The sequence below is a fragment of the Pan troglodytes genome, chromosome 17 (genome assembly GCF_028858775.2).
Source record: "Pan troglodytes isolate AG18354 chromosome 17, NHGRI_mPanTro3-v2.0_pri, whole genome shotgun sequence".
NCBI classification, from domain to species: Eukaryota; Metazoa; Chordata; class Mammalia; order Primates; family Hominidae; genus Pan; species Pan troglodytes.
Window position 1 is genome coordinate 31,483,405 of NC_072415.2, and position 23,588 is coordinate 31,506,992.

At 42.0% G+C, this 23,588-nt stretch overlaps 1 protein-coding gene across 4 annotated transcripts in view; it reads right to left on the reverse strand.

Moving 5' to 3' along the window:
- Nucleotides 1–5,730: 5,730 nt before the first annotated feature.
- Nucleotides 5,731–23,588, reverse strand: part of ABHD3 (abhydrolase domain containing 3, phospholipase) — a 52,531-nt gene continuing 34,673 nt past the window's right edge. Inside the window, exons 5-9 of one of the 4 annotated variants that reach the window (XM_003315866.5) lie at nt 18,966–19,078; nt 14,024–14,197; nt 11,936–11,984; nt 11,693–11,858; nt 5,731–6,593 (exon numbers count right to left, since the gene is read on the reverse strand). In XM_003315866.5, coding sequence (XP_003315914.1) covers nt 6,421–6,593; nt 11,693–11,858; nt 11,936–11,984; nt 14,024–14,197; nt 18,966–19,078 — 675 coding nt within the window. In that variant the 3' untranslated portion in view covers nt 5,731–6,420. Of the gene's footprint in view, nt 6,594–9,733; nt 9,929–11,692; nt 11,859–11,935; nt 11,985–14,023; nt 14,198–18,525; nt 18,747–18,965; nt 19,079–23,588 lie in introns of those variants that run through there. The other 3 variants (XM_016933429.3, XM_016933428.4, XM_009433783.4) reach the window with 3 other exon arrangements.

The following is a 23,588-nucleotide window of genomic DNA, read 5'->3' on the forward strand; positions in this document are numbered from 1 at the left end:
CCATGCCTGGCTAATTTTTCTATTTTTAGTAGAGACGGGGTTTCACTATGTTGGCCAGGCTGGTCTCGAACTCCTGACCTCAGGCGACCCACCCGCCTCAGCCTCCCAAAGTGCTGGGATTACAGGTGTGAGTCACCACGTCCTGCTGAATAATGCTCTTTTGGGATCATTCAGATCTGTTAATGTATTGCTAGCTTGTCTACCAATATCCAGCTGGTATTCTTGGTAATATGATCAACAAACCTGAAGTATATATAGAATAGATATGATTATTGTACTGTTTGCAAGATTTGGGTACCAGTATCTAACTCTAGGGGGAAGATAACCATTTATAGAAGGCACAAATAGACAAATTGTCAAGTTATAAATTAATACTGAGTCACAGTCTTAACAGTGACAAGAAGTCTTTCTTATTTGATCCAAGTAATTATTTTTATTTAAAAGATGTTCAGGGTCAGACACGGTGGCTCTCGCCTGTAATCCCAACACTTTGGGAGGCCAAGGCAGGAGGGTCACTGGAGGCCAAGTTTGAGAACAGCCTGGCCAACATTGTGAAACCCCATCTCTACTAAAAATACAAAAATTGGCCAGGTATGGAGGTGCGTGTCTGTAGTTCTAGCTACTTAGGAGACTGAGGCACGAGAATAGCTTGAACCTGGGAGGTGGAGGGTGCAGTAAGCCCAGACTGTGCCACTGCACTCCAGCCTGGGCGACACAGCGAGACTCCCGTCTCAAAAAAAAAAAAAAAAAGGTGAGAGTCAAAATACTGTCTTTTAAGTGAGGCCTCGAGTTAAAATAGCACATTTCTTAGGTATTCTTTATCACCTGACCTTGCAAATTGTCCTCATCAACTCCAAATTAAGTTCTAAAATGTTGAGTGCTTACCTTGTGACCAACCAGTGCTATATTAGGTTCAGAGTAACTGTGAGATTTTAAAAATTACCATGTTGATTCTGAAGTCTGCAGGGGAAACAGAATGCTTTAACAGATGCTCTGCTTCAGAGACAGGTTGCAAAAATCCCTCCTCTCCCCACTCCTGATTTGCAAGTCCTACCTTTCCATCAGTGTCGTGGCCTAACATTCAAGTATTATTATTATTAACAAATAATTATTAAGAATTTTGAATGAGCCAGACACTATACTGGCCCCAGGGGGAAAAAAGGAGAGCAAAAAAGACATGTTTCCTATCCTCACTGTGCTTATAGTCTGCTGGAGAAAGCAGGTAAATAAAGAAGCTATCAGTAAGTGTGATAACTGCTAGAGAATAGTGATTTCCTTAACTTCTAGTAACTTTTAGAATCCCAGTGTTTTTCAAACTGCAGGTTGCAACCCATTGGTATGTCTCAAAAAATACATTTTTACAGTAATTTTTATTTATTTATTTATTTACAGAGTCTCACTCCCTTATCCAGGCTGGAATGCAGTGGTGCGATCTCTGCTCACTGCAACCTCCACCTCCCTCCAGGGTTCAAGTGATTCTCATGCCTCAGCCTCCCAAGTAGCTGGAATTAGAGGTGTGTGCCACCATGCCCAGCTAGTTTTTGTATTTTTAGTAGAGACAGGTTTCCCCATGTTGGCTAGTCTGGTCTCGAACTCCTGACCTTAGGTGATCCCCCGGCCTTGGCCTCCCAGAGTGCTGGGATTACAGGCGTGAGCCACCACGCCCGGCCTCACTTTCATTTTAAAAATAAAAATGGGCCGGTTGCGATGGCTCATGCCTGTAATCCCAGCACTCTGGGAGGCTGAGGTGGGCAGACCACCTGAGGTCAGGAGTTTGAGACCAGCTGTGCAACATGGTGAAACCCTGTCTCTACTAAAAATACAAAAATTAGCCTGGCCTGTTGGCGGATGCCTGTAATCCCAGCTACTCAGGAGGCTGAGGCAGGAGAATCGCTGGAACCCGGGAGGTGGAGGTTGCAGTGAGCTGAGATTGCACCACTGCACTCCAGCATGTGCAACAGAGTGAGACAGTGTCTTAAAAAGAAAAACAAAACAAAACAGTGATGTTCAAGTAAAAAAATAGACCAGACTAGAATAGGATGGGCTAGAAAATATGAGAATGTATTGCACATAATACGAGTATTGTTCTATAAAATGTGTGTTTATTGGCCGGGAGTGGTGGCTCACGCCTGTAATCCCAGCACTTTGAGAGGCCAAGGTGGGCGGATCATAAGGTCAGGAGTTCGAGACCAGCCTGGCCAACATGGTGAAACCCCCATCTCTACTAAAAATACAAAAAATTAGCCGAGTGTGGAGGCGCATGACTGTAATCCCAGCTACTCAGGAGGCTGAGGCAGGAAAATCACTTGAACTCAGGAGACGGAGGTTGCAGTGAGCCGAGATCTCGCCATTGCACTCCAGCCTGGGCGACAGAGCAAGACCCTGTCTCGGTCGGGGGGCGGGGGAGTGTGTGTATTTATTGGGTTCAAAGTGTAAAAAATGTTTGAGGCTTCTCCCCCACCCACCCCCCACCCCACCCCACCCCTGGCGAAAAAAAAGAAAAGAGAAAACTGTATCTATTTTCATCCCTAGTGCTGAATACAATGCTCTATATAGAGAAGACTTGGGATAAATTTTCGATAATGACAATAAACAGAAACATGAGAGGGAAACTAGAAAAAAATTCCATGATATGCTTAAAATGAACTTTTCAAAATAAGCGCCAGCTCACAAAGTTGTATTTTCGTGTTTATACCACTATTACTCAGCTAATTTTGACTAAGGACCTACTGTGTTTTAGGCAATATGCTAGTTGCTTGGGATGTAAGAAATAATTAAAACAGCCTTTCTTTCTCAGAGCTTGCTAGTGTGTGAAGAAACAGCTGGGGAGAATAATCCTCGATATACAAGAATCAGTACTTGAAAATATTCATCTCATTATAAATAACAAGTACATAATTACATGCATGTAGAGTTGTATTTTATTTTTGTTTTACACTAGTGGTTATCTTTAAATCTTTAAACATTACAGTGCTAGTTCATATTTTGGTCTTGGTACAATATCATGGTTAAAACTTATAATTCAGATTCACTAGGATGTTTATAATAAATAAAACATACAATAAGTGTTGGTGAGGATGTGGAGAAATTAGAACCCAGTACATTGCTGGTTGGAATGTAAAATGGTACAGCTGCTTTGGGAAAGCCTGGTAGTTCCTCAAAAAGTGTAGAATTACCATATGACCAGGTATATACCCAAGAGAAATGAAAAATATGCCCACACAAAAACTACACAAATGTTCATTGCAGCATTATTCATAATAGCAAAAAGAACCTAAATGTCCATCAACTGATGAACAAAATTTGATCTCTATCTGCACAGTAGAATACTATGCATCCATAAAAGGAACATCAGGCTGGGCGCCGTGGCTCACACCTGTAATCCCAGCACTTTGGGAGGTTAAGGTGGGCAGATCACAAAGTCAAGAGATCGAGACCATCCTGGCCAACATGGTGAAACCCCGTCTCTACTAAATATACAAAAATTTGCCGGGCGTGGGGGCGTGTGCCTGTAGTCCCAGCTACTCGGGAGGCTGAGGCAGGAGAATGGCTTGAACTAAGGAGGCGGAGGTTGCAGTGAGCCGAGATTGTGCCACTGCACTCCAGCCTGGGTGACAGAGCGAGACTCCGTTTCAAAAAAAAAAAGGAACATCAAGAACTGGTACATGCCACATATGGATGAACTTTTAAAACATTATGCTAAGTGAAAGAAGCCAGTCACAAAATAGCATACATTGTTTTACTCCATATACGTAAAACAGCCCAGAACAGGCAAATCTATAGACACAGAGATTAGCAGTCGTCTAGGGCTGAGGGATTAGTGACTTCTAAAGGGGTAGAGGGTCTTTTTTTCAGGGTGATGAAATGTTCTAAAGTTAGATTATGGTGATGGCTGCATAACTCTGTGAACAAACACCACTGAATTATGCCCTTTAATTTTTTTTAGAGATGGGGCCTTGCTGTGTTGCTCAGGCTGGAGTGCGGCAGATGTTTAAAGGTGTGATCATAGCTCACTGCAGCCTCGAACTCCTGGGCTCAAGTGATCTTCCTTTCTCAGTCTCCCGAGTAGCGAGTAGCAGGGACCACAGGTGCATGCTCACTGCTCTAGCTCCAAATTGTGTACTTTAAATGGGTGAATTTTATTATATGTGAATTACATCTCAATAAGGAAGTTAAGGTCGGGTGTAGTGGCTCACACCTGTAATCCCAGCACTTTGGGAGGCCGAGGCGGGCGGATCACGAAGTCAGGAGTTCAAGACCAGCCTGGCCAACATGGTGAAACCCTGTCTCTATTAAAAATACAAAAATTAGCCAGGTGTGGTGGTGGGCGCCTGCAATCCCAGCTACTCCAGAGGCTGAGGCAGGAGAACTGCCGGAACCCAGGAAGCGAAAGTTGCAGCGAGCCGAGATCGCGCCATTGCTCTCCAGCCTGGGTGACAAGAGTGAGACTCCATCTCATAAAAAGAAAAGAAGTTAAAAAATATGATTCAGGGCCGGGCGCGGTGGCTCACCCCTGTAATCTCAGCACTTTGGGAGGCCGAGGCGGGCGGATCACGAGGTCAGGAGATTGAGACCATCCTGGCTAACACGGTGAAACCCCGTCTCTACTAAAAATACAAAAAATTAGCCAGGCGAGGAGGCGGGCGCCTGTAGTCCCAGCTACTCGGGAGGCTGAGGCAGGAGAACGGCGTGAACCCCGGGGGGCGGAGCCTGCAGTGAGCCGAGATCGCGCCACTGCACTCCAACCTGGGCGACAGCGAGACTCCGTCTCAAAAAAAAAAAAAAAAAGATTCAGGCCAGCCAGCATCCATGGCAGGATCAGCCCCCTCATCCATACAGACCTAATGTAATTATTATGATTGAATCAGAATATATTTTGTACAGACAAAAAAGCACTGGTATTATTATTGCTATCATCTTAGATACAGTATTGAAGGAGTCTACAAGTACATCATCAGGAGTTCTCCAAATGGTGGCATTTTTAGTAAATAATTTTATGTTAATATATATTTTTTGTACATGGTTCTCTCAACGTGTTACCTGAGGAAAAAAATATGTATTTTATAAACAGGCTGAAGTAACGAGGAGGGAAAAGATGTTGAATAATGTGAAAATTATTATTATTGGCTGGCTAGCCCAATAACCATTGCCAATCCCCTTTCCCTTGCCTGCCTTCACTATGATTGATAAAGTATGTAACTGACAAATTACTTGCTTTCCCAGTCTCTCACTCCACCTGGGTGGCCATGTGACAGGGGTCTGGCTAACGGATGTAAGTGCAAGTCTTCTGGGAAAGCTTTCACTTTCCTAAAAGGGGAGATGTGTCTGGCTCCACTCTTCCCTTTTCATTCTTTGAACACAAATGTGTCACGTGGAACTGCAGCAGCCACCCTGTGTTTAGGAGATAACTAGCCACCGTGATAAGGATGGAATAGAAACAGCCTGGGTCTTTGATGACATTGGTAAGCCTCTGCACCAGCTCTGGCCTGCCCACCAGAATTCTTATAATACAAGTTAATGAGATATAATTTTTCCTTAAGGCACTGTTAGGTTTCCTGCAGCTGAAAGTATTCTTAATTGGTACAAGTGGTGTGAGCTCAATATTCTGGAAACAGTAAAGCAAAACAGTATTAATGTTTCTTACTAATGCATTAATAAAATTATCATAAATTACTTTCTAGGGATTACTTTCTGGGCCCTTTTAGCAGATAAAAACCCACAAAGGACCAATTTAAAATGGTAGAATTTATTTTAATATAATGATATATATGTGTCCACATATACTATTTTAAAAATAAGCATGTAAATTATAATCATTATAAAACATAAGTTAGTCCTAATTTAATATTATCAGAGTAAAAGAGCACATATAGAAGTCAGTCTAACATTGTTGCACTTGTCTTTTAAAGTTAGAATACATAAAAGATTTAGCATGTTGTATTTTATCTTATTTCAGTTTTCATGTTATCATCAACTATAAATACCCTTAGGAATGTACCACCTTATAACTTACATTGAAATAGCCAATATTTCTTAGTAGTTATTAAAGTACCATTAAATCACCTAAAACAAATAATCTAAAAAAATACTAGTTTAAATTAAAACCCTGAGGAATTAAAATTTTTTTTACACAATAGTTTTGGTTAAGTGCAATTTCATGTACATACTACTTTGTTTAAGGATGTACTTGGTAAGGCATAGTAAAAATAAAATCTACGTAAGTAACAATCTAATACTATATTTAATTTGTTGCTACAAAGTTGTTTTGTTTCTCTAAAAAGTAGTTTTTGCATATCATTCTGGACCTCTTCACCCATCTGCTGGCTTATTTGCTTTATATACAATAGTTAAAATTTGTGCACTAAGCTGAGCTGCCTTCACAATTGTGGTTCAGACAAAATGCACCCAAAGAACTACATGTTAAGAGAGTTCATGTCCATGCTCAACCATGGCTTGCACAAATTGCTTGAAGACACGATCCATGTAAGTGGACTGTCTTGGCCAGATTCCCTCCAGAAAACCAATATGGCCTCCATAAGAAGTAAGGACCAAAGCAACATTAGGATTTTGCTTAGCAGTTTCTACTGGAATAGCTTCAGACCAAAAAAACCATGGCAATAAGAGAGAAGAAGGAGAGAGAAAAATATAATCATTATGTTTTTGTCAGGAAAAGCATATACCTTTATCATGTCTAATAAACAGAAATCAAAACACCATTATATAAATATATGTAATGAGCATAGTTAAATGGAATGAGTCTGACTACCTTATATCAACTATCTATATTCTTACAACAGTTCATATATATGGTCATGTCTGCACAATCATTTTGGGAAGACTCAATCCAAGATCGTTCTTCATAACACAAAAGTATACATCAAGTCTTACTTTGAGAAATTAAAGTAAGACAATTCAAGGAATGGTGAATCCTCATAATAGGCTATAAAATTCCCACTGAGGTGTTACGGCAGGGGAAAAAACTAAGCTTAGCATCTTTGTGAGAGTTAGAAATTCATGAGGTATTATTTTGATTAACTTTACATGATGTGGCTGGGCATGGTGGCTCATGCTTGTAATCCTAGCACTTTGGGAGGCCGAAGTGAGAGGATCACTTGAGCTCAGGAGTTCGACACCAGCCTGGGCAACATAGTGAGACCCCATCTTGAAAGAAAGAAAAGAAAGGACAGGAAGAAGAAAGAAAGGAAGACAAGAAGAAAGCAAAGAAAAATGAAGAAGGAAAGAAAGAGAAAGACAAAAAGAAGAAAAAGAAAAAGAGAGAGAAAGAACGAGAATGAAAACAAAGGAAAGAGAGAAAGAAAAAAGAAAGAAAGAGAGAGGCCAGGTGTGGTGGCTCACGCCTGTAATCCCAGCACTTTGGGAAGCTGAGGCAGGTGGATCACGAGGTCAAGAGATCGAGACCATCCTGGCCAACATGGTGAAACCCCATCTCTACTAAAAATACAAAAATTAGATGGGCGTGGTGGCACGTGCCTGTAGTCCCAGCTACTTGGGAGGCTGAGGCAGGAGAATCGCTTGAACCCGGGAGGTGGAGATTGCAGTGAGCCGGGAGATCACACCTTTGTACTCTAGCCTGGCAACAGAACAAGACTCCATCTAAAAAAAAGAAAGAGCTCACGCCTGTCATCCCAGCACTTTGGGAGGCTGAGGCAGGTGGATCACCAGGTTAGGAGATCAAGACCATCCTGGCCAACGTGGTGAAACCCCATCTCTACTAAAAATACAAAAATTGGCTGGGCGTGGTGGCGCACACCTGTAATCCCAGCTCCTGGGGAGGCTGAGGCAGGAGCATTGCTTGAACCCGGGAGGCAGAGGCTGCAGTGAGCCAAGATCATGCCACTGCACTCCAGCCTGGGCGACAGAGCAAGACTCCATCTCAAAAAAAAAAAAAAAAAGAAAAGAAAGAGCTGGGCGTGGTGGCTCACGCCTGTAATCCCAGTGCTTTGGGAGGCAGAGGCAGGTGGATCATGATGTCAGGAGTTCAAGAACGGCCTGGCCAACATGGTGAAACCCCGTCTCTACTAAAAATACAAAAAATAGCCAGGCATGGTGGTGCACGTCTGTAATCCCAGCTACTTGGGAGGCCAAGGCTGCAGTGAACTATCGCACCACTGCACTCCAGCCTGGTGACAGAGCTAATTTTTGTATTTTTAGTAGAGACGGGGTTTCACAATGTTGGCCAGGCTGGTCTAGAACTCCTGACCTCAAGTGATTTGCCTGCCTCAGCCTCCCAAAGCGCTGGGATTACAGGCGTATGCTACCTGTCTGGCCTGAGTATAACCTTTAAAAGATATGAATTAAAGTTTTTTTTTTCTCCCATGCTTAGAGGTCAGTGAAAATGTTTTGATATAAGGTCTCTAATGGATCAAAACCTGGCATGAGAAGTGTTTTGATTTCAGATACTGCCAAATCTTATCTCCCTAATTAAGATAACATGGTTGAGGCCAGTGTGGTGGCTCATGCTTGTAATCTCAGCACTTTGGGGGGATCTCTTGAGGCTAGGAGTTTGAGACTAGCCTGGGCAGCATAGCAAGACTGACCGTGTCTTTACAAAAAATGTTAAAAAAAAAAAAAAAAAAAAAGCCTTGTGTGGTGGCATGCACTTGTAGTCCTAGCTGAGGCTGAGGTGGGAGGACAGCTTGAGCCCAGGAGTTTAAGGCTGCAGTAAACTTTTTTTTTTTTTTTGAGATGGAATTTCACTGTTGTTGCCCAGGCTGGAGTGCAATGGTGTGATCTCGGCTGGCTTACTGCAACCTCCGTCTCCGGGGTTCAAGCAATTCTCCTGCCTCAGCCTCCTGAGTAGCTAGGATTACAGGTGTGTGCCACCACGGCCAGCTAATTTTGTATTTTTTTTTAGTAGAGATGGGGTTTCACCATGTTGGTCAGGCTGGTCTTGAACTCCTGACTTCAGGTGATCCACCCACCTCGGCCTCCCAAACTGCTGGGATTACAGGCGTGAGCCACTTTGCTCAGCCTGACTGCAGTAAACTACGGTAGTGTCACTGGACTCCAGTCTGGGCAACAGAGCGAGATCCTGTCTCCAAATATATATATATAATGTGATTGATGCAATAATTACAACTTCACAACTTGGGCTGAGTTTTAGGGGCAAATGAGCTAATTAAAGGTAACAGCTTCTCTACCTCACCCCCTTGTAAGAAGAAAAAGGAAGCTAAAATTCACTGTAAGAGAACTGGGGCCCTTCCACAAATTGACTGTTTAGACAGTGCTCTAAATTTGACCCTTCATAACACTCTAAAGAATAAACGGATAGCCCTAAAGCAAGGCTCAACAAGCTAAGTTCTTATCAAAAAGTGGTCCTGAGTTCATGTCCTTAGCTAGCCACGTCCGTCCCAAGAAAGAACACCTAAAAGTGAACATCTATCTTGGGATCAGGTGTGGGAACTTAAGGGGGAATGGCTGATACTATTTTTGCTTTTCCTTTTTCACCAAACATTTAGAGTGTTTCATTTGCCTCTAAAGGAATTATCAAGAGCCTAAACTTCACACTCTGGATACATTCAGAAATTTCTAACAGAGAGTTACAGTTATATCAGAAGAACAAAAGGCTGGGCCACATTTGAGGCATGCGAAAGATGCTGGCTGCCTGTTCTCTCAGACTGCAGACAATTGTCCACTATTTCATTGCGGCAAGACTATTTTAAAGGCTTGGGAAAGAATAGAAAATAATGAGTTCAAACTTCACCCAAGTGGGTAAGGTTAAAATGTTGGGAATTTTTTATTGGTAAAAAGGGCAGTGAAATATAAAAACGGGTAGAGAAATACTGGACTTCCTTAATCCAATGAAAATATACTAAAACAATCACCATGTAAGTCGACTGATATTAAAGTTCAGAGTTTCATTTTCTAAATTGTGGTCAAGGCTGTAAGTTTCAGCTTCTAAGATTACCTGTGATTAAACATAAATCACACAATAAAATAGGATCTCCTAGAGAAATGATAGGTAATTTAAAAATATATATATATACACACACTGGGGATTTTCTGAAAATTTCACAACATATGTGTTATGTTTATAGTCAGAATCATTTTTTAAATGAAGTATTTGGGGAAAATGGTTTTAATGCATTGAGGGGAAAGAGAAAAAGTTTTTTTTTTTTTTTTTCCAAGATAGAGTCTTACTCTGTCACCCAGGCTGGAGTGCAGTGGTGTGATCTCAGCTCACTGCAACCTCCGCCTCCTGGTTCAAGCAATTCTCCTGCCTCAGCCTCCCAAGTAGCTGGGATTACAGGCACATGCCACCATGCCCAGCTAATTTTTGTATTTTTAATAGAGGTGGAATTTCATTGTGTGGGCCAGGCTGCTCCTTATCTTTGTTATCAAATTTCATATTTCTTGACTTAAGAAAGCAGGAAAGTTGGCGGGGTGTGGTGGCTCATGCCTATAATGCCAGCAGTCTGGGAGGCTGAGGCAGGCGGATCGCCTGAGGTCAGGAGTTCAAGAGCAGCCTGGCCAACATGGTGAAACCCTATCTCTACTAAAAATACAAAAATTAGCCAGGCATGGTGGCGGGCACCTGTAATCCCAGCTACTTGGGAAGCTGAGGCAGGAGAATTGCTTGAACTCGGGAGGCGTGAGCCGAGATCGTGTCTTTGCACTCCAGCCTGGGTGGCAGAGTGAGACTCCATCTCAAAAAACAAAAAAACAAACAAAAAAAAGGAAAGCAGTAAAGTTTAGGCTGGGTGTGGTGGCTCACGCCTGTAATCCCAACACTTTGGGGGAACCAGGCAGGCGAATTACCTGAGGTCAGGAGTTTGAGACCAGCCTGGCCAATATGGTGAAACCCCATCTCTACAAAAATACAAAAATTAGCCAGGCATGATGGCGGGTGCCTGTAATCCCAGCTGCTTGGGAGGCTGAGGAGGGAGAATCGCTTGAACCCGGGAGGCGGAGGTTGCAGTGAGCTGAGATCGTGCCTTTGCACTCCAGCCTGGGCGACAGAGCGAAAAAGAAAGCAGGAAAGTTTATTTTTGAATAATTTTCTTTTTTTTTAAGAGACAGGGTCTTACTCTGCTGTTCAGGCTGGAGTGTAGTGGCATGATCATAGCTCATTGCAGCCTCAAACTTCTGGGCTCAAGTGATTCTCCCACCTCAGCCTCCCAAGTATCTGGGACTACAGGCACACACCACCATGCCCAGCTAATTAATTTTCTTTTATACAGTATTCCAGGGAAAAGGAAAGGATGTTTCTCTTTAAATATGACCTTCTAGTCCAAATATGCTTCACTAATTGAGATATTCAAAGCCACTGTGTTTATAAAGTCTCAAGTTCTCTTCCAGATTAAAAGGGAAGAAAAACTTCAAATTCTTCTTTATAGGAATCTCAGGAAGAAGAGGCAAGTGATAACAATATTCTCCTGAGGCAAAAGGACTGTAACATAATCTGTCCAAAGAACAGTGTATTTGGTAAGAAGGAAAGGTGAGAATGAGCAAAACAGTGAGTCATAATTTGTTCTGAGCCTCTCACAATGGACTAGATAAGGGTCTGTGAAAATATTTAAGTGATTTGAGACATTTAGATACTGTGTTATGAGTATCTAGTTTTTTTATCATAATGGAAATGACACATTTTCTTATTACTATATTTCCTTAAAAAGAACAATATATTAAAAGTTGATTCATGTCAAAATATATACAAATATGTTAATTTTACCATGACTGGGTGAGAAAACATCATCCACAGAATTTAGACACAATACTGGAATTCCTACTGACTTCAGTCTAGGACTCGGACTGGCATCAGTATAATAATCATCAATTGTTTGGTATCCAAACATGACTGAAGTGAATCGCTTATCAAACTCTCTGATGGATTTAGCCTGAAACACAAAAACAAATTATATCTAGTCTTGCCCAAAAGAAGAAATAAAAGTATTACATAAAGTTTCTCTCCTACCTTCATGACATGATCCATATCAACTTGTTTTACAAACATATGTCGGTGCCTGGAAAAAAAGAATTTCGGAAGTAAAAATCAAGATCATTCCTACTCCATCATACTAAAAAGACTTAAACAAATTACTAAACAGCCTACCACAGGGCACAAAGTTGGCACTCAATAAATATTTGCTTAATCAGGTACGGCAGGATTAGAATAATAATGTTTGTGCTGAAGATATTTTCTTCAAGTACTTTTTTTTTTTTTTTTGAGACAGAGTCTTGCTTTGTCGCCCAGGCTGGAGTGTAGTGGCGTGATCACGGCTCACTGCACCTTCAGCCTGCTGGGCTTTAGTGATTCTCCCACTTCAGCCCCAGAGTAGCTGGGACTACAGGTGTGCACCACCACACCCCACCAATTTTGTGGGGTTTTTTTTTTTTTTTTGGTAGAGATGGGGTTTTGCCATGTCACCCAGGCTGGTCTCAAACTCCTGGGCTCAAGTGATCCACCCTCCTCGGCCTCCCAAAGTGCTGGGATTATAAGCATGAGCCACCTTGCCTGGCCTGGTAAAATCTAATCCAGTGTTTAATGTCAACTTCCAGGATAACTATGGTTTTCAGTAAGTCATGTGCAAATCAACAGTACTTTTAAAGTTTATATTCATCAATTCACTTAAAAGTACGTAACAGTCATAAAAAAATAAAGATTATAGCATTGCATGCCTGTATCAAAATATCTCATGTACCTCATAAATATATACACCTACTATGTACCCACAGAAATTAAAAATAAAAAAAATTAAAGAAAGAAATAAGCAAACAGAAATATCTCTGCTGGGCGGGGGGCTCACGTCTGTAGTCCTAGCACTTTGGGAGGCTGAGGTGGATGGATTGCTTGAGTTCAGGAGTTAGAGACCAGCCTGGGCAACATGGCAAAACCTCGTCTCTGCAAAACATAAAATAATTAGCCAGGTGTGGTGGTATGTGCCTGTAGTCCTAGCTACTTGAGAGGCTGAGATGGGAGGATCACTTGAGCCTAGGAGGCTGAGGCTGCAGTGAGCCATGATCACACCACTGCACTCAAGCCTGGGCAATAGAGAGAGACCCAGTCTTAAAAAAAAGAAAAAAAAAAAAGAGAGAGAGAGAGAAAGAAAAAGAAAAAAAGAAAATACACAAACAATTCCAGAGAAAACTAATGCAAAGATAGTATTTTGGTAGTATAAGAGCTGTGAGGGCTGAGATTATCTAAGTGAACTGCATTCTCCTGTCTCTAAAACATACTATGCTCATAAGCACACCCTCAAGGAGCTGTATTATTCAGCAATGAAAGTACTTACTACATTACTATCCAGGAAAGACTTAGGTATTACTAAGATTAGCAACAAGTAGAAAATCCAGGGAAACAGCCCATCACACCACTTAACACATTCCATACTAACATTTTTAGTCTTTTAGAATAATTTAGAATGGTGATTAGAATAGTAACCTTCAATAGTGTACCTTCACTAAAAATGGGGCACATACTTCAGGGGTTGTACAAGACAATCCACTGGGGTTCAGAAGGAAAACATTACAACTTTTAGCTATATTTTTAACTTATGCTTAAATTTTAACTTATACTTACATTTTTTATTTATATGCATTTATAACAAAGATAATATTTTGGTACAGTAGTAAATTTATTCAGTGTATAAACACATATACATATATTGGTAGTATTACGCTTTAAATTTTTTTACTGTTGGGGCATGTAATCATTTGGAGACAATAGTTTTTTGTTTTTGTTTTTTTTTTGAGACGGAATCTTGCTCTGTCACCCGGGCTGGAGTGCAGTGGCACGATCTCGGCTTACTGCAACCTCCGCCTCCTGGGTTCAAGCAATTCTCCTGCCTCAGCCTCCTAAGTAGCTGGGACTACAGGCACACATCACCACGGCCAGCTAATTTTTTTGTATTTTTGGTAGAGATGGGGTTTCACCATGTTGGCCAGGATGGTCTCGATCTCCTGACCTCGTGATCCCCCCGCCTCAGCCTCCCAAAGTGCTGGGATTACAGGCGTGAGCCACCGGGCCCGGCCCTGGAGACAACAGATTTTAAAGATGACTCACTTATTAACTGAAGACTGAAGGCAGGTTGTCAAATAGTAATTAAAAAGTAGCCAGTTCAGTGGTTTTTCCAATGACTCTGAGCAAGCGAAGGTGTTCCAACCAACGGAAAAAGTTGCAGCTGCCATCAAAGGCGTTTTGGACCCAATTTTGCCCAAGTAATTTAGAAGCAGCATTCTAAAATGGGGAGAAACAGGAAACTCAGTGATTAATTTGTTGTATCACAGAAGACATCCATTTCTAACTACAGACTTTATGTTAACTATGGAGAAGAAAAATATAAACTAGTGTTTAAGTCCTCTATCCTGGAAAAGCATGCAAGCATCTTCATTCTTTCCTTATATTCATATATTTATTTGTCTTGCAGTCAACTATGTGGTAAATGGGACAAATCATAGTTATTCCTTATATATGTATCCTATGGAGTCAAACATAAGAGAAATCCACCCTAAGAGTGGTTTTTAGATGTGACTGCATGCTGGAATCACCTAGAGAGTTTTTTTTTTGTGTGTGTGTGTGTTTTTGAGACAGAGTCTTGCTCTGTCACCCAGCCTGGAGTGCAGTGGTGCAATCTCGGCTCACTGCAACCTCCACCCCCCTGGTTCAAGCGATTATCCTGCCTCAGCCTCCCGAGTAGCTGGGATTACAGGCATGCATCACCACGCCCCGGTAATGTTTTGTATTTTTAGTGGAGACGGGGTTTCATTGTGTTGACCAGGCTGGTTTTGAACTCCTGACCTCAAGTGACCTGCCCACCTTGGCCTCCCAAAGTGCTGAGATTACAGCCGTTGCACCCGGCCTTTTTTTTTTTTTTTTTTTTTTTGAGATAGGCTCTGTAGCCCAAGTTGGAGTGCAGTGACACAATCACACCTTAGGGAAGCCTTGATCTCCTGGGCTGAAGTGATCCTCCCACCTTACCCTCCCCAGTATCTGGAACTACACGTGTCCGCCATCATACCCAGCTAATTAAAAAAAAAAAAAAATTTTTTTTTTTTTTGGTAGAGATGAGGTCTCACTATGTTGCTCAGGCTGGTCTCTAGCTCCTGAGGAGTTTGTAAATGACTACTGATGTCTAGGTCTTACCCTGAGAAATTGTGAGTTAACTGGTCTGGATCACTACCCTAGCTGCCAAGGATCCTTGCACCCTGTGGCAAGTTTCTAAATTGCTCTCTAGTCTAGACTTTCTGAGTTGTGGTAGAACAGTTGACCCCTAAAGTAACTTGTTTTCTCTTTCTATTCCTGTTATTTGTCCTTATTTCCTAACACATATTTTCTTCTGTTCTTTTTGTTCTACTAATTTTCTTGATTCTATGCTAATTCTATTTTGGTAAGAGAGACCATAATCATGTCTAATCTACATACACAATGTTGAAAATCTAAAGTTTAATGCTGCCTAGTAACAGGATGATATCCTAATTGTTTCTCATTATATTTTTTGTACTTGATTTCTTCAATTGTCCATGTTTTGAAATAGGAGAAATGGGTTAAAATTCCCCCTCATTCTTTTTTCCAGTTCAAATGACTTGCTGGGGTGAATATGATGAAGTTTTAGATGGAAAGTGTACATTTAGCTTTTGAAAATGATCCTTCATAACAAATGAACTATCTGTATACAGTATTGTGATTCACCAAACCATATATAGGACAATGCTTACTCTTCTGCAAAGGGTTCATTCTAGAGTCCTAGTTTTTGTGGCCCTACTCTTTGATGGGAGGTCAGATATTGTTGGGAGGCTGGTAAAATGCACAAATTAGAAGGCCTTGAAGGGAAACTCAGGACTAGGAAGATTCAGAAGTAGATATGACCAAGCAGGTGGAATACGTCTTGGTTATTACTCAGCAGCAAAATGATGCTAAGATGTTATCCCCAAAAAGACTGTTTTACTTCTATAGGAAAAGGACCCTATTTTCTCACCAAAAGAAAAAAACTACAAGCTAAAAAAAAAAAAAAAAAAAAAAAAAAGAAATAACCCCTGGATTAAGAGACTTAAAAAGCATACCAATCTCAATGTATAGACTTTTCCTGGCTTCTAACTAAACTAAAACCAAACAAGCAAACAAGACTATTTGGGAAATGTGAACACTTACTGAATACTGTATGATAGTTTGAAATTAGTGTTAATTTTATTCAGGTGTAATAACAGTAATATGGTTTTGTTTTTTTGTTGCTTGTTTTTTAAGATAAACTCCAGCCGGGCACAGTGGCTCATGCCTGTAATCCCAGCACTTTGGGAGGCTGAGGCAGGCAGATCATGAGGTCAGGAGTTTGAGCCAGGCCAACATAGCAAAACCCCCTCTCTACTAAAAATACAAATATTAGCTGGACATGGTGGTGGGCGCCCGTAATCCTGGCTACTCGTGAGGCTGAAGCAGGAGAATCACTTGAACCCAGGAGGCAGAGGTTGCAGTGAGCTGAGATCGCACCACTGCACTCCAGTCCAGGTGACAATGGGAGACTCCATCTCAAAAGAAAACAAACAAACAAACAAAAAAACCCACAAAAACTCCACTTTTTTTTTTTGAGATGGAGTTTTGCTCTTGTTGCCCAGGCTGGAGTGCAATAGCACAACGTAGGCTCACCGCAACCTCTGCCTCCTGGGTTCAAGAAGTTCTCCTGCCTCAGCCTCCTGAGTAGCTGGGATTACAGGCATGCACCACCATGCCCAGCTAATTTTGCATTTTTAGTAGAGACGGGGTTTCTCCACATTGGTCAGGCTGGTCTCGAACTCCCGAACTCAGGTGATCTGCCTGCCTTGGCCTCCCAAAGTGCTGAGATTATAGGTGTGAGCCACCGCGCCTGGCCTTTTTTTGTGTGTGTGAGACGGAGTCTCGCTCTATTGCCCAGGCTGGAGTGCACTGGTGCGATCTCAGCTCATGGCAACCTCCACCTTCTGGGTTCAAGCGATTCTCCTGCCTCAGCCTCTTGAGTAGCTGAGATTACAGGCATGCGCCACCACGTCCAGCTAATTTTTGTATTTTTAGTAGAGATGGGGGTTTCACCATGTTGGCCAGGCTGGTCTTGAACTCCCGACTTCAGATGATCTGCCTGCCTTGGCCTCCCAGCGTGTTGGGATTACAAGCATGCACCATCATGCCTGGCTAATTTCTGCATTTTTAATAGAGATGGGGGGTTTCACCATGTTAGCCAGGCTGGTCTCGAACTCCTGACCTCAGGTTGTCTGCCTGCCTCAGCCTCTCAAAGTGCTGGGATTACAGGCGTAAGTCACCACACCTGGCCCACCTTTTAGAGATACCAACTATTTATAAGTGACGTCTGAGATTTGGTACACAATAATCAGAGTTGGGGGAGAGAGGGGAGGGGGTGACACTGATGAAACGAGATGATCCATGAGTTGCTGGCACTTGGCCCCAGGGGCATCACAGGCTCTATCACAGGGATTACCCCAGTCCATGGGGCACTGGGCATAAGGATCGTCCATGGACTGTTTTTGCGTGTTGCATCTCCATAAGAAAAAATGTGTCAAGATATAAAACACATCCCCAAGTGGTAAGCCCACTTGGGATTGTGTCACAGTGCTAGGCAACTAGAAGGGGTGCTTCCGTCTAACAGTTCACAAGACATTAATGTTCAACCAGCTGTAAAGGCTAATGGTCAAGTTCTGCCTTCAGGCACTGAGGCTTCAATGCGGCACGAATAGACATTTCCCAGGAGCATTGAATAGAGAATCTGAACCTGTGTATGTAAGCTCCGGCCTTTAGAAAAGCCATGCGTTTATATGATTAAGGGAAAAGTTCAGCTCTCACCCAGTCCTTTAAGGTTCACATTATGGGGGAAAGGAAAGTGACGCTAAACTCAGTCCATTAAGCACAATTCAGAGAGTCTGCGTGGGTTTTCTCCATTGATTGAGATTTCTTCCTTTAGTAGGTCAAGTCAGACCTTCCATGCTAATGGAAGAAATGTATTCTTTTCTTCTTAGTTTTATGTTTATCAGAATCTAAAAAGCTGTGGTTAAAGGCCTGTTTTTTAGAGTCTATCATTTGTAAATGCTGTTCATTATCTTTTTTAAAAAATTAAAATGTTTTTTCTTTTTCACAGCCACTGGCTATAGAAAAATGCTATTCATTTTCAAGTGATTCATGTTCAAGATGTTCTAAAAACTGAAATGACAGATAAACCAATTATAAAATTATGAAAAAATATCATTTTCTATCTTCAGTATTTGCTGATTTAAAAAACTAGTTTTGGACAATGGCTTCAGGAATCTAAAAGCTTAGTAAAATTCCAGATAATAAAAATTTTGGATTTCCTTAAGCTCACCATCACTAGAACAACCAAAAAAACCCCAAAAACAATTAGTAGAAATAAGCCTAAATAGGAAAGTTCCAAATAAGCCCCAAAGTAATTGCAAGCAGCACAAATGACAATATCCATATGCTTAAAATAACAGCTGGAGTAGGGGGTTAACAAAATTTCAGTTTCTAGGAGAGCACTCCACAGTAGGTCCATTTGCCCAGCAACAAAACAAAACAAAACAAAATACCACCTGGGGAAAAATAATTTTGAAGGCCACTGCAGCTGGAGAGAGCAATAAGTGATTATTTCTGTAACTGGAGTGATGAAAGTCATGCTACAAGTTCAGCTTCAGAACGCAGCTCCAGGGATGGCTGGGAGTGCGTCAGGAATCAGAAGGTCAACATGGCAGCCGGTGAGTGATGCAATTGACTTCATGGGCTTCGGACAAACCTTCAGGCTCACAAAATCCGCAGTCACAGAGACCCGTAGTTAAGAAAAATATTAAAATTCACCTGAATTAATTCTTTCCTTCCTTCGTTCATTCAATCAACCGCATTTAATAAAATATGATAAACATAATCAGACATTTATTTAAAAACTGTCCATACAGCTAGCTTATAGTCCTCTCAAAGAGACAGCCAATAAAATAGCTTCCCTCTCAGAGATTATTTTAGAAAGGGAAAACCTTACCCTCCCATTGAAACCCCTGCTGCCAGGAAAGGAGCAGAAGGGTACAGGCTGTGTACATGGTGAATAACTGTCTCCAAGTCTTCAGTGTTAGCACAACAATAAGTCCTTGGCGTCTGGAAGTAGTGACAAGTAAAGCACAAAAATTACAATGTGAGGTTAATGATTTGTAAAATGCAGAAATGTAAACAGGAGCAAGAAGTCATACATATGAGAAAATAACCTTTGTTTGCACATACTGTAGTATTAATAATTTATCATTTTCCTGTCTTGCAGCGCACATACATGCCATTTAAAGTCAGCACAGTTAGAGTTGGCACTAACAAAAAGACCATGAACATGCAAGGAAGGCTTGATGCAGATGGGTCAAGACCAATACAAATACCTTCAATTAAACAAAGTACCATACTCAAACGTGTCTCCAACTTAACCAGAGCAGTTTAGGAAAAAAAGCAGAGAACTGTGCTTTCTATTAAACAAAAAACAACCTGTACCCTCAAAGACAAAATAACCTTTTTTTTTGTTTGTTTTGGAAAGACAGAGTCTTGCACTGTCACTCAGGCTAGATTGCAGTGGCATGATCACAGCTCACTGCAGCCTCGACCTCCCAGGCTCAAGCAATCCTCTGACCTTAAACTCCAAAGTAGCTGGAACCACAGGTATAGGCCACCACAAACAGATTTTTAAAAAAATGTTTTGTAGAGACAGGGGGGTCTTGCTATGTTGTCCAGGTTGGTCTTGAACTCCTGGGTTACAGTGATTCACCTGCTTTGGCCCCCCAAAGTGTTGGGATTATAGGTGTGAGCCTGTGCCTGGCCCAAAGTAACTTTAAAAATATTATTATTTTTGAGATGGAGTTTTGCTCTGTTGCCCAGGCTGGAGTGCAGTGATGTGATCTCGGCTCACTGCAACCTCTGCCTCCCAGGTTCAAGTGATTTTCCTGCCTCACTCCCCTGAGTAGCTGGGATTACAGACGCCCACCACCATGCCCGGCTAATTTTTGCATTTTTAGTAGAGATGGGGTTTCACCATGTGGACCAGGCTGATCTTGAACCCCTGACCTCAAGTGATCCGCCTGCCTCAGCCTCACAAAGTGCTGGGATTACAGATATGAGCCACCACGTCTGGCCAAAAAAAATTTTTTTGAGACATGGTCCTGCTCTATTTCTAGGCTGGAGTGCAATGGTATGATCACAGCTCACTGTAGCCTCGACTTCCTTGTTCAAGTGCTCCTCCTGCTTCAGCCTCCTGAGTAGCTGGGACTATAGGCATGCACCACCATGCCTGGCAAATTTTTTATTTTTTTGTAGAGACAGGATCTTGCTATGCTGCCCAGGCTGGTCTCAAATTCCTGAGCTCAAGTAATCCTCCTGCCTTGGCCTCCCAAGTAAAATCATTATTTATTAAAAAACAAACAAGCAGCCAGGCGCAGTGGCTCACACCTGTAATCCCAGCACTTTGGGAGGCCAAGGCAGGTGGATCACGAGCTCAGGAGATGGAGATCCTGGCTAAAACAGCGAAACCCTGTCTCTACTAAAAATACAAAAAATTAGCCAGGTGTGGTGGTGGGCGCCTGTAGTCCCAGCTACTCGGGAGGCTGAGGCAGGAGAATGGCGTGAACCTGGGAGGTGGAGCTTGCAGTGAGCTGAGATCACGCCACTGCACTCCAGTCTGGGTGACAGAGTGAGACTCCATCTCAAAAAAAAAAAAAAAAAAAAAAGCAAAAAGGGCTTTTCAATAGTGTACCCCAAATCCCCAAAATTTTAAATTGTAGCTCATTTCTAACTGGGGAACTGTTTTCTCCATCTTGAGTGCTGTCTGCCAATGAAAGAGTATGGTTTCCTAGTGCTGTCTTCACTCTAGATAAAGCAATCTACGGTCTAATTTATTAACTGAATATTTTCTTTTATTTTTAAATTTATTTTTATTTTATTTATTTTTTTTGAGATGGATTCTTGCTCTGTCGCCCAGGCTGGAGTGCAGTGGCACAATCTCAGCTCACTAGTACCCCTCTGCCTCCTGGGTTCAAGCAATTCTCCTGCCTTAGCTTCCTGAGTAGCTGGGACTACAGGTGTGCACCAGCTAATCTTTATTTTATTTTTGAGACACAGTCTCGCTCTGTTGCCAGGATGGAGTGCTGTGGCGCGATCTTGGCTCACTGCAACCTCTGCCTCGCGGGTTCAAGCGATTCTCCTGCCTCAGTCTCCTGAGTAGCTGGGACTACAGGTATGTACCACCACGCCTGGCTAATTTTTGTATTTTTAGTAGAGATGGGGTTTCACCATGCTGGCCAGGCTGGCCTCTAACTCCTGACCTCGTGATCTGCCTGCCTCGGCCTCCCAAAGTGCTAGGATTACAGGTGTGAGCCACCGTGCCCGGCCTATTTTTTTTGAATTTTTAGTAGAGACAGGATTTCACCATGTTGGCCAGGCTGGTCTGGGACTCCTGACCTCAAATGATCTACCCGCCCTGGTTTCCCACAGTGCTGGGATTACAGGCGTGAGCCACTGTGCCCGGCCAAACATTTTCTTTTCTAATAGTATGTATATACAGATAGCCTCAGCTGTACTACACTGCAGTAGACACTTAAAATATTAAAATATGTAAAGTTGACCATGCTTCAATATATAACACATTTAAACAAATGGTTTTCATGTGAATGTCATCAATAAGGGCTCTGTTTATAGCAGAAAAGCATCACGGATGCTTCACTTGAGATCTGGGAGGAGGGGGCAATCCTCTCGGTAGAATATATGTGAGTGTGTGTGTCAGAATTAAGTATATGTGCGAAAAAATAACCAGAAATTTAATAACAAGGAGAGGAATCTGGTAACATTACTCTAAGAAAACATGGAAACTAGTTATCTACACCACCCAATTTCATTATGTCAATTAACCATGATCATGCTAGGAAGGTTTTGTATCACCCACTGTTCAATCACTAATGAGTAGCCTGAGAAAATTACAATTTTTTTTTTTTTTGAGACAGAGTCTCGCTCTGTCGCCCAGGCTGGAGTGCAGTGGTGCGATCTCGGCTGACTGCAAGCTCTGCCTCCTGGGTTCACGCCATTCTCCTGCCTCAGCCTCCCATGTAGCTGGGACTACAGGCGCCCACTACCACACCCATTTTTTTTTTTTTTTTTTTTTTTTGAGACGGAGTTTCCCTGTTGTTGCCCAGGCTGGAGTGCAATGGCGAGATCTCGGCTCACCGCAACCTCCGCCTCCCAGGTTCAAACAATTCTCCTGCCTCAGCCTCCCAAGTAGCTGAGATTACAGGCCTGCACCACTATGCCTGGCTAATTTTGTATTTTTAGTAGAGATGGGGTTTCTCCATGTTGAGGCTGGTCTTGAACTCCTGACCTCAGGTGATCCGCCCACCTCAGCCTCCCAAAGTGCTGGGATTACAGGCGTGAATCACCGCGCCCAGCCGAAAATTATAATTTTTAACAATTGCCTCAATTAAACTCATCCCTAAAACACAGCCTATTCCCTACTGGCATCTTTTGGAATCTGCAAACATGACTCTCTGAAAGAAAAATGTTAACCTGACAATATTTCCGATGGCTAACATTTATTGGATCATTAAATTTGTGTCCACAAAACCCTGAGGAAGATCCCAGTGTATCTATTTTATAAATGAGGAAACTGAATTTAGAGAGGTTAAATAACTCCTGTAACATCTTAACAGCTACTAACTGACTATGCTCCGATACTTTAAAAAAATACCTTTTGATTGAATGCACGTCAATCACAAGGGGCGGGGGGCACAAATTCAACGTAAAATCTAAATAGAAAATACCTTCTAGTGGCCAGGGGTGGTGGCTCACGCCTGGAATTCCAACACTTTGAGAGGCTGAGGCTGGTGGATCACCTGAGGTCAGGAGTTCGAGACCAGCCTGACCAACATGGTGAAACCCCATCTCTACTAAAAATACAAAAATTAGCCGGGTGTGGTGGCAGGCACGTGTAGTCCCAGCTACTCAGGAGGCTGAGGCAGGAGAATGGCATGAACCCAGGAGGCAGAGCTTGCAGTGAGCCGAGATCACACCACTGCACTCCACCCTGGGCAACAAAGCAAGAATCTATCTCAAAAAAAAAAAAAAAAAAAAAAAAGAAAGAAAAAGAAAAGAAAATATCTTCTACTATGCTCATTCATAGTGACTTCAGAATTTGTCATGAGAACCTGGGTGATGAAATCATCCTTACTCAGCATTTTTATTGCAGGTGAGTCTATTCACACTGCACAGCTTTAAAATTTCTGAATTATTTATGAATAGTCCCCAATATATATTCTTATTATATAGGCTTTAACTATATGTGTATATGTAAGAATGCATACATATAGACACATACAGAGTTAGGGCATAAGAAAAATGCCCTAAGGAAAATTGCTAGGATCACAGAATCTTTGTGTCAAAAGGACCATAGATGTCACTTGGTTCCTTATTTACACATAAGGAAATTAAGGCCTGGCAAGGTTGAGTAATTTGCCAAAGGTCACAAAGTAGCAGAGCCTGCGTTATATGTTTGTAATAAGAACCTAATTCTTGTAAAGCACCAGGGTTCCATGAGGTATACAGTGAATAAATCATTATCTGGTACCCTCAGATATAGGTGCTGATTTTT